Here is an 18,726-nt window from a genome sequence, read left to right as displayed (position 1 = left end):
AGACCTTTTCCAAACTCCTCTCAAAGTAGTCAGTAAGATGGATGAAGAAAGTATTACGACACACTGCTGTTTTAAGTTGAGGGGATCTCCTCTGTCCCTCTGATACTAATTATCACCAAAGTAATGCTGGCAAGGATACACAGCTTGCTCTCCTTAACTGAACTGCTATTATGGAGACACAGGCTAGCTATCAGTTGCCACAGTGGTAACCATGGACCTCAGAGAAACGTGTTGATCTTCCAGGAGGCAAATACTGGGAATTTCTACTGCTCAGGCTTCATGAAGCGTGGGCGGGTGGGCAGCTGCTACAGGTAAGAGATTTGCAACAAAGAGCACTGTTATGGATATGATGCTCTGAATTTGACCTGCCTGCCTCTCTGTCTCAGAACAGTTAAAAACCCAGGTAAATATTTGTGTGCTTCATCTTAGACCTCTGCTAACCTTTCACCGCTCTGTCTTGAGTGTATCTCTGTTTATCTTACCCTGAATAACATAAAGCTTTCTTATCTAAGCAACAACTGCCTCCCAGCATTAAGGCTTACCCATCAGCTGCCTCCCTGAACTGATGCACACCCCAAATGTTTCTGGTCATCCCTAAACACTGTGAACTTAGAGCTTTTACTGGGCATGCAGATTCATGCAGGAGCCCAATATCTGTGAAAAATCCCGCTCAATCCTTTTGAGCCTTCCACAGCTGGATATGATTTGTGCAGATCAGATGGTATAGTTTTATTTTTTTAGTGGGGCTAATGGGACCAACCTTCAGACAGGGAAGTACTACTCAAAATCTGAGTCAGGTCAGAATCTGTCTGTTTATAATTACTATATAGCAAAAGCAAGATTATTCCTAAAGCAATAATAAAGCCACTTAAGATATGCACCAATACTTCATCTTACTTATAAGTATACAGCATCAGCAATTGAGATAATACTTTCCCCTAAGGATTAGGCAACTCAGAAATGTTCATGTATAAGGTTCATCAGAAGTCACACACTAAACGGAACAAGAAAGGACATGAGGGTGCTAACCAAATATGAGGAATATTTTTCTCATGAAATGCTTGAAACAAGAAAGAAACAGGAATTAAAACAGAGCAGGATGCTGTCCCTGTCTGGCGCTACAGGAAAGAACTGATGTCATTATTGTCTTTACTCTGGGAACAAGAAAGCAAAAACGTTCATTGGAGACAAGGAAACCAAAGAAAACACGAAGAGGAAAGTGTGCAGCAAAGATGCATATTATCATTTAGATGAAAACATTAAAATGATGGGAAGACATATAACTAGCAACTGAAATAAGCCTAAGAAGGGATGGGGAGAAACCCGAAAAGATAGAAGTGCAGATAATACAGATGGCTTGAAACTACAGGTAATTTCCTACAGATTCACTGAAAAAGTAACTTTAAAAAATAATTAAAAAAAAATAATCAACATTTTAACCAAAAGGTTTGTAATTATGAGCTTGAAAACAAAATGCTCAGGGAAAAAATATTGGCAAACGCCTCTATGCCACCTAGCTCTTTGGGTACCATAGCACTGTTCACTGCAGTACATTTTACTGGGCTCAGACCAGTCTGATTTAAAGAACTGTACACCATGAACAGTGGGTTCTACAGAACACAGTCAGAGCCACTCTGTGTTAGCAAGGTTAGTCCAAAACCCTTCTAAAAATCTGCCCTCCTGAGTATTAGCCCATCAACCCAACCTGAACAACTCTTCTCCCTCTCTCCTTGTGCCTTGCAAGTATTTGCTGCTAGCCTTCCTTTCCCCATGCCAAGTTTTTTCCCACCAAGCTTTAACTTTGCTTTCCATGCTGAGCTCTGCAGCCTCCCTCTGTCCACCGTCTGAGTGTGCAGGGTGAAACTTACGGTGCTCGGTCATGGTTCAACCCGTTCTGTCTTTGTGCATTTATTGGAGGTAGAACAGGTTTGCTGTTAATCTCAAGCCCTCTCCGCAAAGTCTCCCTGATTTGCTCTGTATCTGCAAAGAGAATTTTTTTAAACATGATTTAGAGTCCCCAGAAACATCACAGACACAAGAAGATGTCAAACTTTTTTTTTTCTTTCTGTTTTTGTGGTGCGTTTCATGTAAACCCTTCAGAAATCAATGAAGAGATGCTAAAGGTGACTTCTTAACAGCTCTTCCTGCATCTTTATAGAGTTATTTTATAAAGTTAGCTTGAATTGTCTTGGTTTGGGTTGTGATGTTATGTCAGACAAGGAGAGCTGGAACATTTGGTACCAAGCCCTCCCAATGAGGAAATTCTGAGTAGTTTTGTGTCCTTTCATAAATGAGGTGTTTGCTCTTTCTGCAGCTCTCACAGAACCTCCTGACACTTCCAGCCTTTCCGCTGGAAATCACTTTTCCCATTAGGCATAACAGGAATTTGTTCCTTTACGGAATGAGTGCAAGGAGGTTCCCAAGTTTTTGCAAATCTGTTGATTAATTTACAACAAGATGCACAAAAGAAAGGGATTTTATGCAGGGCAAACTCTAGCCTCAAGCTCACATTTGAAAATAAACTGCAAATTATGCAGTTCAGATGCAGTCTTTTAATTTTTTCATTTTTCTCTAAAGTCTAACAGCCAAATACTTTAATAGGATGCTTTCCTACCTTTCTTACAAGTTTCCTCATCGTTTTTTGAGAAATGTGGGAATCAGGTAGAGAAAAATATATCCAAATGATTTCAAAATCTTTTGAAGGATATGCAAATATCACCGTGTACACCTGTCTTGCTCTTTTCATTTGCAGAGCTTAGGGAAAATAGCCTTTTTAGATACAACGCAGTTGCAAAACATTTGCACAGATGCCAGAAGGAACTGTATATGCATTTAAGTATTTTTTTACCATGGACACAAAACCAAGAAAGACACCGTTCCTGTGGTAACCATCGTGAAGTCCAGAAAATCTCAAGCCCTCAAATTTTACATTGCTTCACCCATTTGAAAGGTAACACACATAATTTCAAGCATATGTAATGGCTGTGACATCTGTACCGTGAGATGGCATCTCACTGCAAAGTAGAACTCCACCATATTTAATTTCTTTTTTCCAAAGTTCCGTACCTGCAAGAATCACTTGAATTCAGCTACAGCAACATGCAGTGTCAGTCCAACTTGCCACCCAAGAAGTGACAATGTTAGTAAGGAAACACAGCCTGGGAAAATGCAGTTGCTTCACCTTGCAGGTGTTCACAGTCCTACTTTCACCCAGTGCTCCGTTTAACTTTGCAGATTTAGATTAGAAATAGCCTAAAAACTGGAAGAAGCGTTTAGACAAAACAAGAAGGAAGATCTCTTTTCTTCTCTTCTGCTTTCCTCAAGGAGGCCACACCAAAATTCATTTCACTCCCCTGAGACATACTGAGCCTTCCAGTAAATGTGGCGTTTGTTATGAACCCCAGGATGCTGCATGACTCAGCCTGCTGCCCAGACCCATCAGAAAACAAGCCAAAAGGCCACAACAGTGACTCGGCCCAAGACCTCATACCTTTTCCAGAGAGCCGCCGTGGCTGGGTCCCAATGCAAATGCTCCTGCTGTCTTCATCATCCTCTGGGGGTCGGCTGAGATCATCCCAGGCACATTTGGCACTCACTCCACTCAGGTTTGAGCCATCTGTCTCAATCCCTTTATCGACTCTTTCCTGCTTGAAAAGATCCAAAACCCCAAGACTTTTTTGGGCGTAGCTTGAACCTGAGCTGGAACCCACGGCTCAACCCAACCTTTGGCAGTTCCTGCATATCCTCCCCTCGCAGCCAGTTTCCGCTCTCTGGCCCCTGGGCTTCGATGTATCAGCTAAGAGTGACTGCACACTGAGCCAAATCAGGGAGCTGGTACAAACTGGAACCAACCCTTTCCACAGCAGGTCAGTCCAAACGCCTGCCCCTTCCCTGCTGCTTCACTACATGGCCCTGTCAGGCACAAAGCAGGGAACGAGAAAGGTGGAAATCAATGGTCTAGGGTATGAAGGGTTCTTTCAGCGTTAGCTCCAATTTACATCAATTCTAAGTATTTATGACACTACATTATACACTCTTGCAAGAAGCACAGCTTGGCAGTCTACCTATTCTACGTCGATGATAAAAAAATCTCTCAATAACTAAACTTAAGTTCTCTTTGCAAGCTTACCAAGGAGTCCCACAACGAAAACAGCTCACAGAGAGACTCATTCACCAGAGTTCATAATTTGCAAACTGGCCAGCCAGCCGCTGCTTTTCAGTGTGCTGGGGTGTTCAGTGAAGGACAAACATGCAAGGAGACACAAGCCTGTTCACAATGTCAAAGATTTTGCATAGCTTTATCAGCAAAATACACAAACTCCATCCCTTGCAAGTTGGACTTTCCAAGCATGTAACCACCGTTTGGGTCTCAGAAGGTGTTACACATCAACCACAAGTAGCTGGATGCTCTCAGACACCATGCATTTTCTCAAGGACACGTGCATGTGTCACCAACAAGACTGCCCTGCTACAGCCGAAACTCCCACAGGACACCTACCCGCCCGGGGAACTGGCAGTAGTCTGAATTTTCACCTATGTCCCACAAGGGGGTGATGTTGAGCTGAACAGACTCAGGACTAAGTACACCGAGGAAGGGCTGCTCTTCCTGCTGGCACCTCTTCCCTGGCACCAAAGCAACCAGGTTCGTTTTCCCCTCTTCTGAAGGGGTGTCACTTCTGGTACCGCTCAGTGGCACCAGCAAGATCTCCATCTCATGCATACATCTGGGTCACGTCAAAATAGGTGGTAAGTCCCACCGCTTGCAGGAAAAGAAACTTTGAAGATTTGAGGGAAGAGCAGAGCTGTGTTACGCACAACAGGAGCATCTCTCTCTGCTCATTATTACTACCCTCCAGTTTGACCTTGCCACTGGAGTCAAGAGACAGTGGGAGCATCCAGTGCTGTGCAAAATCCGTTCCCTAAGCAGCATTTTCTAAGCTAAACCCCACATACATTCCTCTCCTTGCCCAGCTGTGCATGCTGTGCCCTAGAAAGAGTATTGCCCATTCTTGTGACCATTCAAGAGAGGATTTGGGCAGCTCAAAGATAAGCACAAGCACTCAGGGTGTGGTTGCACAGCAGTTTTAAGTTGATGTAATTTGCAGTGGTTGTAGTTCCACCCTCTTCCATGTGCTCCTACCCCTTCCCTCGAGCCAACTCCTTTTATTTTTTTTTCAGCTGGATCACCTCCCTAAACTGGCTGTTTGTCCCAACAGCAGAGAGCTTGTGGCTGGGGGCAGGACCAGAGCAGTCCTGACTTGGATTTAAGCATTCAAGAGACTGCCTTCCTTCTGCCTCTCTCCCTGAAAGGCTGCTCCTCGTTGGGATCTTTGTCATCAGGGGAAACTGGCTTCTATGAAAACGTAATGGGAAAATCTGAGCAATAATAAATCTGCTGGGATTTTCTTTTGTTATATCCTAAACATAAAATTAGTTGTTTCACCCAGAAATAGGAGTTGTGGAAAAAGAAATAAAAATACATCCGATCCTACATATGCAAACAATGCTCTAAGAGAGATTTAGCACGTGTCTCCTTTGGGAGCCCTCCGTGGCGCTCTGTGAGGACCCAAATAAGCTGGCATGGGGAGGCATAGCTCGTCAGCAGAGTTATTTTTCACTGGCATGGGAGAGCCACCAAACTTGCCCTTGAGCTGGGAGAAGAGTCCAGAGGGCAGAGGGTCTGGCGGGATGTGCTTCTCCATCCGTGCAGCCAGGGCCCCTGCTCACAGGCACAGTCAGGGCCTCTGGACAGTGCACAGAGCCTTGGGGAGGGGGAGAGGGACTCATCATCTGCATCTCAGCTGGTTTGCAAAGCACTTCCTCAGGGGAAGAAGTGCTGCTCTGTTGACTCCCTTGGAGATCAAGGGGGGCTGATGGAAACGAGCTGGCCTAAGGCAGCCTAATTTACATGCCTGTTTTATAACATTTGCAAGTATTGATGCTGAAGGGGGGGCAAAAACCCAACAAAAATCTAACCAGTGCAGACTTTCTGCTGGGACAATGCACAGCTTCACCCCATCTTTAGCCAGCAAAGATGTGCCTGGGCTGAGGGGCTGTTGTTCTTCCTCCCTTGAAAGGGCAGCCTGAGCAGGAGGTTGGAGGAGCCCAGGGCAAAGGAGGTTCAGTTTTTTCCTTCCTCAAAGAAAGGATGTTTCTGTCCCATTTTCCTCACAGCATGTGGGAGGGATGCTCTGAGGCTCTTATAAGTCATTGATCCCTTTCTAAACACGCCAGAGCACTGCAGCGTGACCCACAGAGCAGCAACCACAACTCAGGAAATTCAAATCAGCTTTATTCTCTTTTGAGATATCTGCTAAAACAGAAGCAAAGCACTGAGAATCAGCATAGAGCTGGGGACCAACAGGGATTGTTTGACAGTGCTGCCAGGGAAATCTGAATGGCCTACAGGGAAGCCTGGCTGAACAGAAAACAGCCAGCATTGCCACAGTGTTAATTGCCGACATCCTGGGATGACATCTTAGTTGGGAGACATTCTCAGCAACTCCGAACAGAAAGTACAGCTGCTGCTGCCAGGGCTGGGCTTAGGCCTCAACCAATTCCCACAAGAGACAATGCAGCTCAAAACAAGCTCTGCCCGCTTCCCAGACAGGCAACGTGCTTGCCTGCTCCCAGGAAAGTCATCCATTTTCTCTGCCTGCTCCCCCCACCTATCTTCCACTGCTGCCTCACAGCTCTCACACACCCTGAACCACCACCAAGAAAATGCCAAGCGAATGACACTTGATCCTTTTGCCACTAAGCAGAGCAGGAGGCGCATGAGATGGCTGAGCCCAGCCCAGCACAGCCTAGCTCGCTGCACTCGGCAAAGGCTCTTTGCGGGACTCAGCACCGCAGCAGGTTTTGCCCTGTGAATCCCCAGGGGCTGCGGCAGCAGAGCAGGAAGGAGGTACACACACACAGACCCCCCCTGCGCATACGCACTGCTGCAAGGGCAGGAGAGAACAGAAACAGAAATGTCTTCAATGTGAGAAAGTCTGGAAAGACCACAGACACAGCAGCTTTCTGTGGCAGGACACACTGGTGAGGCAGAGGTACTCTTTTATTTGCCTTAACTTGCCTTGGCTGACTCAGATTCCAGTAAGCTGAGCTACTTTTCATTTACAGTAAATTGAAAACTCTGTTGTCATTAGGAATCACCAGTGTGCTGAACAGAAACACCTCCAGGAGGGGAGAGGGCAAAATTTTGAAGAGCCTAAAAACTTCATAGGACTTGCCGTTGTATTAGTTCCCACATTGTGGGACATTTGTGGAACATTTTGTGTGTGTGTGTGTCTCTCTCTCAGACTGCAGTTATTTCAGATGAACACATCCTTAAAAAACAGTAAAAGTAGAATTTGGGTTTGTTCTTAAGCTTTCAAAATAAAAGATGCTGTAAGGCAACTGAGGGTAATCAGATGCAGACACACAGACCATAAGCAAATGCAATAGCTTGTACAAAACGTGCACACATGCACGTGCCCTACCAGGCTAAGCCATAACTTCTCTGTTAAAGGCAAATACTCAGTGATTCACTGCAACTAGGTCAGCACCACACTGGATTTGCCTGGCAACCACGTACTCTAGTACCATAACTCTGCTGAAGGGATGGAGAACTGTCTCCCAAACGCACAGATCAGCAGTAGCCCAGGGGACAGTAACCCCTCCCCATAAAAGTCCTATTGTGATCTTTAAACTTCAGAATTTAACCTGAACTCTGAACAAGAAGATTTAATATATCTTCCTGCATGGATTATTAATAATTGCATGAGATACTTTTGACTTCCTATTATTTCTCAGACCACACTCACTACTTGGCCTCAAGTGACATCCTACAGGAGTGAGCTACACTGTCACATTTGCTGTGAAAAAGATACTAGTTAATTGGTTTTGAGTTTTCTGCAAGTTATATCTCCTTATGTTTGCATATAAAACAAAGGAGGAATTTCCTGATCTCTAAATCTTGTACTGTTCTATGTTCTTTTATCTTCTATTTTCCTCCTTTCTAAAATATGCATTTCAAATCTTGTCAATTTGTCTCACATGTGAGATTCTGTTTTCCTGGTCTCCCTTCTCTAACTTCCTATAGCTGCCATCCACCTGGGGACGGACACGTGCATTCTTGAACAACTTCTGAGAGGGCAAAGGGAATCTCTAAGAGTTTTCCAGGATTACGGCAAATGTTGAGGAGATCTCAGCAACTTCACAGAAAATAGAACTGGTTTATACCATTAAACTGATTCTCTCTGGCTACTATAAAAGACGTGACATTTTATAAACTGAAGGCATACTTGCAGATGTGGGTCAATCTCGAATATTGTCTCTCCTCTTCGCATATCTGTTATCAACCAGGGGCCTCCAGCTCTACAAAGAAAGAAAGGTAATGAACCAAACAAGCACTTTAGCTAGTGCTCCCCCCAACAGAATCCTCAGAGTGGGCTTTTACTGGAAGAAAGCACAAGAGTTTAAAACAAGCCTAGAAGGCCCTCTGTGTTGTGTGCACATCCCATAGCATGCATTTCTCCTTTTCATTTCCCAAATACATAATGAAAGCCCCTCCATGACCCAGCTGTTACCTGCCTAGTGTCTGGCACCAGCAGGTCTTGCAAAGCAGTCAGGATGGACACAGACTATCATCCCCTGTGCGGACCCACTTCATACAAGACTGAACTGGGTTTTAATCTTAAAGGTAACTGAGCTGGGACTGAGCAGTCCAGTGTAGCCTAGGCCTAAGAAAGATGGGCAAGGTATGGGGTCAAGACTTATACCTTTATTACACATCTAAAGATGCGCAGGGTCCCAATGGGACTGCACTTTCTGCTGAAATCTGAAGTCATGTTCAGTACCATAAAAAGCTTATTGCCCTGATAAATATTCTCACAACAGATGTTTTGTCCAGTTGGTCCTTAATAGCCAAATACTCAGATAGTTCAAGGAAATCTTTGTTTTCATTAGCAATAGAAGTCAGAATGGTCAAGATGTTTCCCAACAAAGGTGACAGAAAACAGATTACTGTGAAGATGAACTACTTGGAGACTTGACTTTGGGTCACACTGCAGGCAGACTGCAAAAGTCAGCCTTAGATGCTGCTTTTCATTTGAAGTAAAAATTGAAGTATTTTGGAATTGCCATTAAAATGTTCTTATTTTTCCACAAGATACTTTGTTATTGCAGTCAAAAGCCTCCTCCCTCTGGCCTTGTCTGGGTTACAGTCTCCTAAAGCCTGTGTATTGGGAGCAATAAAAGTTAATATTTTACAGTTTTTCAGATGCATCGCTAGCCACTCTTTTTTCACATCACTTTGGAAGCTGTTAATTATTAACGGCAGAGGTGTGACCTGCTTCAGTTTCTCACTGGGATGCAAACGACTTTGACTCTGACTCCATATCACCGGCTTAGTAGTTTGCAGCTTTGCCTTCAAATCAGGTACGTTTGGGTTTCATTTTATCCTTGGAAAGGTGCTTGTACCACAGCACAAAAGCCAAAACCCAAGAACAGACTAAGGATTGGGTGTTGTATCTGTATTGACTTAAGAGTAGCCAAGGGAGCTGCAGGCAGTGTTTACTGGGGTCCCAGAAACAAAGCTTGCAGCTGGACAAATTCACTCACTCTAGGGCATTCACATGAATTATCTGCACTTGTGCCTAAAAGGGAAAAGTTCAAGTTTAGGAAGTCCAGCAGCAAAGGTTCTTCCAAATAATCAATCAATTAAAGGCCACTGTGACACTAGAGAGTGTACTACTGTGCCCAGGGAACACATACTCAGAACCATTTTGTTTTAAAAAAATAATAATCTTCTGAGCTACAATCACACTGCAATAACTTGCACTAAACATAAGAGAAAAAAGTTTAGCTGCAGCTTGATGGCAAATAAAGCATCAATATACCATTTAACGTTTAAACCCCATCTCCTCCTTCACCCAATGACATCTTTGTTTTGCCATGGGAGCAAGAACAAAGAACTTCACTTGCATGAACACTCCTGTTGCAAACTGGCCCACCAAGAGCAGGGCCAGTCTGATAGTGATGTTATCATTTTCAGAGAGCACCCAAGCTTTGCTAGGTACTGTCAGAGCCTCTCCCTTCCTTTCTTTTCAACTACAGAGAGAGGACACCGGTAACAGTTATCCCAGCTCTCTCAGAAGAACCAATGAGAAAAGACTACAGGCATAAGAGGAAGGAAATCAAGCTGTCTAGATCTCATGCTCTTTCACTCTGAACATGTGGACTTCCACATGCATTAATTTGCCATCTAAATGTCTGTGCATGAGAACAGATTTGTAATGAATTCCCATCTCTTGCTACAGCATAGGATTAAATAAATTCCATCAACAAGTCAAAGACTGTTAATAAAAATAAACAATTGAATTGTTCTCTATGGGAATGCTCCCCTATATGGGCTATATGAGCACTTACACTGGGACAGTTCGAAGCAGTTCCAAGATCCCTTGCCCATTCCACTGCTGAGCTGCATGTAGTTCCTCAGTGCAAACCCCAACAATCTGAAATAAATGAAAACAGAGAAACTAAACTGGATGAGAACCGTGCAAGAACTGTACAGAAAATGTACCATGCAGTGCTGGATCAAACAGTACAGATACAAAGCATAATTTCTTTAAACTAACTAGATGAATGGGGACAAATTGAGTATGAGACAACAGAGATTCTGCAATTCCTTATGCTTTCTCTCTACACTTACCACATGAAGTTCCCTAGTCATGTAACATTTAATCTTGCACAGCATGTGTGAACTAACTATGAGGAGGGCATGGTGACAAATGAGGGTTTACTGACAATCCACTAGTTTGTTCTCACTTTCAATCTAGTCCGCACAAGACAGGACAAGTTAGGGTCTAAGCACATGTAAAAGATTGCTCTGTTAGCCAACTGCTAGGAGCAAATGCAATATTGCACCCGCAATTTCAGTCAGGCAAGGGACTCGCTGCCACAAGGGAGTGCTTTGGTGCTCATAAATCCTTGACCAACTCAGTTTGCTGACTGGTTACATCTCACCTGGCACCATAAAGTAAAGCTGCTTATGCATGGCATAATCCACTCATCACTGCAGGCAACTGCAGACTTTTGCCTTCCTGTATAAGGCAGGAGGTGTTTGCTTTTCAGGATAGGAGCTGCCCCACTGAGCAATACCAGATGTCTGTCTCACAGCAGCTGAGATCAGCTCCTTCTAATGAAGGGGTGAAACACCCCTCCAGCTGATAGAGGAAGGCAGTTTCTTTCTGATCCATCAACCACTGGTTTGTGCCTTGGAGCACAATGATTCACTCTTTGGCATGAAAAATTATTTTAGCCATGGCCTTCTATTTTCTTCCTCGATACTCTAAATAAACCTTTTACAATGACACTGAATTTTTGGTCAAAATCTGTTGTGGTTTAACCCCAGCCAGCAACAAAGTACTATGCAGCCACTCGCTCACTCCCCACTCCCTGCTGGATGACGAGAAAAAGGTAAAACCCATGGGTTGAGATAAGAACAGTTAAATAATGGAAGTAAAAGATAATAATAACAATAATGATGAAAACGACAGAGAGAGAAAGTAATAAAGCCCAAGAAAAAACAAGTGATTCACAATGTAATTGCTCACCACCTGCTGACCAATGCCCAGTGATCAGCCCCTCCTTGCCAACTCCCCCCAGCAGATGTACTGAGCGTGATGTTCTATGGTATGGAATATCCCTTTGGCTAGTTTGGGTCAGCTGTCCTGGCTGTGTCCCCTCCCAACTTCTTGTGCACCTGCTCACTGGCAAAGAAAAGTCCTTGACTTAAAAGTAAGCACTACTTAAGAACTAAAACATCAGTGTGTTATCAACAATATTCTCACACTAAATCCAAGACACAGCACTGTACCAGCTACTAGGAAGAAAATTAACTGTATCCCAGCCAAAACCAGGACATCTGTCCAACTGATGTTTTATCAGAAAAGAGGAAACCTGAAAACTAAGTGCTGAAGAGCAGCAAGCAGAAGTGCAGCATGTGCCTTTGCCGCAAGCACATACCTGCACTGATAGAGATCTGCATGGAAAATAACCAACATCAGCGCATACCCAGCTCTGCACACCCTGCCTCCCCTGCCCCTTGCAGAGCTCATTTTCTCAGGACCCAGCCCTTGGAGATGCACTTCATCCCCACCCATGTCCCAGGCTTCCTCCATGAACAGCCAGAATTACCCTCGCTTCAGGACACCCCTCCCTGGGCCTTCACTCACTAATTACAAACAAACAGCAAGACTCTAAACAGGAAATCATATTTTGTGTTCATGCTTTTCTTTTTGCAATCATTTATCCTCAAGGGTCAAAATAAATCCATAACAACAAGCATCAAACAAAGGGGAAAAACAAGTCAGTCGTCTGTGTTGTGAAAGATTAGAGGCCAAAAGCCTCAGCATGTAAAAAGTTGACTGTCTTTTAAACCAGATCAGCTTGGCACAGAAGAGACATGGACTAATGCAGCACTAACTGGGGAGTCAGCCAGGAATCACCTAGCTTAGCTTGGCTCTCTGTCTCCCCTTCCAGGTCCTACAACTCACCTTTCACTGATTAATCCCACACCCATCTCTTTTTTTATTGGTAGAACCAGACTTTTAGGCACCTCAGAAAATTCAGGAAAGCCTTTGCTCTTGCACAGCTGTTGCCTTATACAGGTCTGTGGTAATGGAGCTTCCTCTTAATGTTGCAACTACAGCCAAGGACAAATGGAAGCAACTTGAAGCTTAAATTGTAAAATACAGACACTTGCATTTTCCCACAGGATGGAAGCTTTTCCACGGAGCAGGGAGAAATCAGCAGTTGGCATAAACTATGCCAGCTCTTCCACTAAGGTTATTAACTCCACATGAAATTTAAATATATCCAAAGCAGCCCATGTCTAAGAGACATTACTGAGGAGGGCGGCTTTGGGAAAGCAAGCAAAGCTGTTTGGCTAAGGAAGCTCCCTTCACTGAACAGTAGGGTTAAATTGCAAGGGATTTTAAAAAATATTTCTTTTGCAAACCAAACCTCAACCTTTCTTAACCAGTAGGTCAGTGCAGGAAAACTCACTTAGCCTCTAAAGAATCTCTGAGTCAATGCTGCAAGCTACATTTCTGCAATTAAATAATGCTAAAGCAACTCCGAGTCCTGCTCCAAACTCTTTTTTTCCTGGAACTCAAACCAGTGGATTACTTACCAATACTGCCACAGAATTAATTTGAATTTAGCTTTACATTACCTTTCAAAAGTGTTTCTCTCAGCTGCTTCCCCTATGTTCATATTTGAAATTTCAGAGCAGTAATGTAATATTCAACTCCAGGTCTGTTTTGGGGTGTAAACCTTCTCCCCATCAGATAGACCTCTATCTTGAGAACTGAGGGCGTCACTGCTCAATCCTCGTAAAATGCTTACTGAATACCTCCAGAGTAACAACTCAAAGATGAGATCCATGGCAATGAAATAAGGAAGAAAGGCGGAAGACAGGATAATAAGTACCTGACTTAGCAAAGCTAAATGAAATGTAATGTTAGCCACATTCCGTGCCCAGGAAGTGACAGTCAGAGCCACCATTGCTGGGTCATACCTGTAGAAAAGTAACAACCCCAAAAGGAGTCTGCACTGGCTGCATCTGAGGGTCTTCTGTCAGTAACATATGCTGGATTCTAGATTCACTGTTGTCCAAAGGGCTGTGCCACGATACATGGTCACCGCTGCAGAAGGTGTTTTCTGCAAGGAAGAGAAGCAAGAAATATTTAGTCCATAAAGTCTGCTAGAATTTTCTGTTACCATCTGCTCCTGACCGCTGTCAGGCAGGGACCTCTGGTCTGGACCAAAACAGTCACTTGAGGCTATTCACAGTGACTGCCTCCAGCCAGCTCTGCTGAGTCTCCAAGGCAGCGGAAGCCCCTGAAGCAGGAAAGGAATCTCATTGAGCCATCTCAATTCTGACTTAAAAATTGCCCACACTGGAGTCCTGTGGCAAAAAATTATGTCCTGCTTTGATATTAATTCCAACACAGGAATAACAACAAATAAAATTAGCTTGTGTCTCATTTACTACTAGTCTTGTTTTGTGAGAAGGCACAGAGAGCCAGCAGGCCATACTGGATGCCTATGGGACAGCAATTCATACCTAATGCAGCTCTGATTTGCCACAGAGAAAAAGATTCTGAAATGTGAATTAAACACAAATAATAGTCTAGTATATCTAATAAAAATCCAGTCCGCTGTCCAACTTGTCATGGTCTAAGTCAAAGTCACTTTCTCTCCCAGTTACCTGGTGGCTCTGGTGCAGAATTATAATTATTATGTTTCTTCTTTCCCAAACAATGAGAAAACCAGTAGGCTATAAATATCACTCCATGTCAGAATAGACTGCATCAAAACAAAGAGCCAGAAATTACCCTTCCTTCTTCACAACTGTAAGTATTCGTTTCTTTTCCTCCTCTCTTACTTAGAAAGACAAACCCCACGGATAATCCCATGTTCCACAGCTGGTGCGTGCCAGAAAGCACACCGGAACTCATCTGTTTGTTGCTGCCCCATCACAGGAGAGGCTAATGCTTGCTTTCTGAGTGAGCTAAAAGTAAAACAACCATGACCATTTTTACACCAATTAACGCATGCTTCATTTGCACACAGCTCCTACAGCATGCGTGCAATAACACTGCCTAGCTGACTGCCTTGTCCTCTGGTCTTGTGCTTGTCCCAGTCCAGGTAGAGCTTTTATAGCACATATAAATAACCAGCCCAGAATCCCTATTCTGCCTTCTGACATAGGTGTAGGGTCCCAGGGATGAACCAAGTACTGCTGGCCTGCTTCCAAAGTCAGTGGCAAGCACAGTACCCCTTCTCCCTGATGAAGGCAGCCTGGGCTGCTGTATTCACCATGGTCTCTCCCAAGGTCACAGTTTCAGGAGGGTGGGAAGGAAGGCCTTGTCCACCGGAGGGCGACTAGGACCTTCCACTCCAGACCAGAAAATATTAGTGGTTACTTGAGTTGCTACCGGTTGAGACTGGAGCATCTCATGTGACACAGGGCAGGCTCAAATTCAGAGGACTGCTCTCCTGTGCCCCGCAGCTATGACCATATGTGGTCCTGGATATATCTTCACCTAACCTTACCACATCACCTTCCAAATCCATGTCATAGGACACCTCTTAAATGACTATCTATAGGGCTTATCTGAGAATTATTGAACAGGCAGCTTCTGCAGCAGCAAGAGAGAAACCACACTTGCCAGTAATTGCAGCTTTGTCCCCAGTCACATTAAAAAACAGACACTGAGGAATCAGGTCCTTGCACGCCACTCACTGTGCATCAGCACCAGCACAACCACGTGCACGTACTCTTGTCCAGCAGCAACTGCAGGATGCTTCAGGGGAGCCATCAGTGGCAGGCAGGTAAACTAATGAGAGTTATCTTCCAGTTGCTTAATCTCGCAGTTGGTTAAAAATACTCTCAGTCACCTCACTGAGGAGCTAACTCATGCTCACCCGTCTATGGGATTAATGCAGGGCGTCCTGGGCAACTCGTCGTTTCTCCACCAGGTGTCCCCATTGGCGTGTGTTTGAATATTCATTGTATATGTTTCTTTCAGATGGATTTTTTGGACAGCTCATTTGATTAAGAATTAAAATAAACTCCGAATACCATAAGGAACTTGGTCCAAAAAAGGAGGCATGTAACAGAAGTGTTGTGATAAGTAAGGGAATGTTTTCCTTAGTTAAAATTAGGAAAGAAAGACAGCAAATGCAAATTGCTTGAAAGAGTTTATCGTTACGTACACTAAATTACACGCTTTCAGTTCTGCAACTAAAAGGAGTGGTTCAGATATTCCTTTACGTTTAGAGTTGGGGAAAGAGAAGCAGAAAGAAATAAAAAACTTTTTTTTTTTTAAGTATTAAAACTGGATTAAATAAACAGCACTTAGAATGTTGTGAAGGAACTTGTGGTATTTTCCAGGTTAGGCAAAATGTGGCTGATCAATTGTTTCTTTAAATGATAAAAGCCTTTCAGTCACAGTTTTCAGGAATTAAACAAAGCCACAAAGAGCTTATTCTTGGGCCCTGTCTTTATACCACAACATTTTGCCCATCAAATGCTCACACAATTCTATGCTGATCGATCCCTGCGTTTTACTGCTGGTGCTGCTTCTCCTGGGAAAGCCCAGCCAGTTTCAGAGCAGGTTTTCAAATGCAAATGTCTCTGCTGGAAACCCACCTGTTTTTGTCCATGTGAACACTGAACACTTAGAAAATCTCCCTCTCCTTTGCACGTGCACGAACACCACAAAAATTCACACTCAAATCACAACATTTTTTCCTGAAATAAAATGAAGCTGAATTAAAACCTGTAAGAGTGCAAGAAATTCTGAATTACCGCCTGGAACTCAGCTTTTTGCTTGCTGCATTATAGTCTATGTGGAATGTAAGATCAGCTCTTGTAGAAAGACCATTGCAGCACTGGGGACAGCTTGAATTGCCAGACTTGTAGCCACAGAAGCTGAGAAATTACAGAAACAAAGGACTAAACCACTTTCTCTTGCCTCATGCTGGAAACAGGAACCACCACCCTCTCTTCCCACCTTTCACACTTATATTTACAAAACAAGAAAATCAAAATCTTTCTAAGCATTTAAGTTTTAAACAATGCTTTAGCCAGAAAATCCTAAAGTTTTCATAACTGGTTCCTCTAAAGTAAATTTATAGATTTGTGGCTTTTACAAATCTTGAATTAGAACATAAAACATCCAGATAAATCCTCAAAATCATCACAGCACAGATGGATGTGAGAAGTCTCCTGTGATTTCTGCACCTTTCTACCATATGCAGTGCTGTCAATAACACACTTTGTACAACCTGCCTTTCATCCACAAACATGTACGATGTGCTACTATTTCCTACATGTACAGATGTATTTCCATAAAACCAAGAGATGAGCAGGCACAGGGCACATGCACTCACCTCAGGTACACAAGGAGCACAAACACCTTCCAAGGAGCAACACACTTCAGTCAGATATGCCTAAAGACAGCTCTTTCTTCCCCAAAATACACCTCTGTATCTTCCATACCATGTGGACTAACTGGAGAAGCAGCCTGTCATCTTCACACTAAGTCCTGAGATCTCTGTTTTGCACTGCTAGGAACCAAGGATGGGACTAGGACCTTCAGTGATAATGATGCCAATATGGGGGTGTCAACAATTCACAAATTTATAGCCATACCTCTCAGTACACATTGTGATGCCTACTGCAGAAATCAAATGAGAGACTTAAGCTCAAAACTGGAAGCTGTATATGAAATAGATGAAATAAAACTTATATATTAAATACTTGAAAATACAGACATGAAAATAGGAATAAACAAACATGTAGAAGAAATATTTTATGTAAAAATAAAAGATTACAGGAAGATGTTTACGTCCATGGAGCACTGGCCCAGTCTGACAGGACTCACTGTTACAAGAATCCCAAAACAATTTCTCAGTTTAGGCCAAAACATGACTCCTCTTTCAGATAAGCACAGAACATTCCTTCGCAAATTATCTGTTTAGTAAACCACTAAGTTTACAGCGTCAGCAACAAAGCTGGTTCTGCAAAGATCACATCACAACACTGATGCTGTCCTGGGCCCTCACAGATTTGGGAACAGCCTCTGCCTCTAACCAAGCCCACTAACAGCAACTATTGATCTAACACTTTTCACTCCTAACAAGCTCTGCTGACAACCCTTTTGACCAGCTGTAATGATGGGCCTATTAGCACATTGTTGCAAAGTTTTCTTACTGGTTTTGAAACACAACAGATGTTACAGAAGTCCTTTTGCACTGTATTTCTTAAGAAGACAAAATGCATTTGCATCCAGGAAAAGGTGAGATGGTTTTCAGCAGTAGCTGTGAAAAATCATGGGCTTCTACTGGACAAGCACCTTCTCTACCATAATAAGACGGCAGCAATCAGTTTGGGAGCAGCAAATACCAGGACTCACGTGTGATCTGCTGCTGCAAACACTTCTGCCCCTTTGAACTTTTTACCCTACTCCATAGCAAAGTCAACAAGAGATGTGAAATGTCCATGGAAATAATGTTATATAATAGGAGGAGTTTGACGTATTCATAACAACTACCAAGTGTCAAACCAGCTCAGGTTTCCATGCTCAGGAGTAAGTTTGGAGAAGACTTCTATGGGTGCTCTCTTCCTTGTGAGTGTGCACATTGTGAATGGACTCCTCATTGCTTAAGGAGGAAGGAGCTCTCACTAAAGCTTTTACTGCAGCTATGGCATGCACAGGAGGACCCCACCTAGGTTCACTTGTGTCTAAGGTCAATGTGACACATCAACGTGACTTTTCACCGCCACAAGGGGCACACTCAGCATTTTTACTCACCTGGTCATTTTTACAATCCTTCAAAAACCATGTCTCTCCAAGAGCCCCACCACTCTGTTAAGTCTGTTTGACACTGGCCAACAGGTTCAAACACCATAAGGGTAGCACAGTCAGTCTTCTAGGCACGAGAACAGCATGATTGCATAAGCTTTGTTTCCTTAGGTGAGCACAGCAAAAATGACAGTCATCAGAAAAAGTTACCAGGACCTCACCAGGGAACTGCCAAACCCACAGGACAGATGGCAAGGTACAGAAATGATCTAGCCATCAACAGGAGGAATCAGACAGCAAAGGAACTGAAATAAAGTATGTTAAAAAATTAAATCCAAATTCTTTTAGTGTATGGATAAAT

General features: G+C 43.5%; 1 protein-coding gene across 4 annotated transcripts in view; it reads right to left on the bottom strand.

Annotated features, from left to right (window-relative positions):
* Positions 1-18,726, bottom strand: part of SUFU (SUFU negative regulator of hedgehog signaling) — a 95,435-nt gene that overhangs the window by 27,526 nt on the left and 49,183 nt on the right. For 3 of the 4 annotated variants that reach the window (XM_055810665.1, XM_055810776.1, XM_055810841.1), the window contains 5 exons: positions 13,568-13,710; positions 10,414-10,499; positions 8,289-8,361; positions 3,491-3,647; positions 1,869-1,980 (listed from right to left, as the gene is read on the bottom strand). In XM_055810665.1, coding sequence (XP_055666640.1) covers positions 1,869-1,980; positions 3,491-3,647; positions 8,289-8,361; positions 10,414-10,499; positions 13,568-13,710 — 571 coding nt within the window. The remainder of the gene's footprint in view (positions 1-1,868; positions 1,981-3,490; positions 3,648-8,288; positions 8,362-10,413; positions 10,500-13,567; positions 13,711-18,726) is intronic. The other variant, XM_055810714.1, reaches the window with a different exon arrangement.

This window comes from Falco peregrinus, chromosome 1 (assembly GCF_023634155.1).
Source record: "Falco peregrinus isolate bFalPer1 chromosome 1, bFalPer1.pri, whole genome shotgun sequence".
Lineage (NCBI taxonomy): Eukaryota > Metazoa > Chordata > Aves > Falconiformes > Falconidae > Falco > Falco peregrinus.
This window is presented reverse-complemented; position numbering and strand designations above follow the sequence as displayed.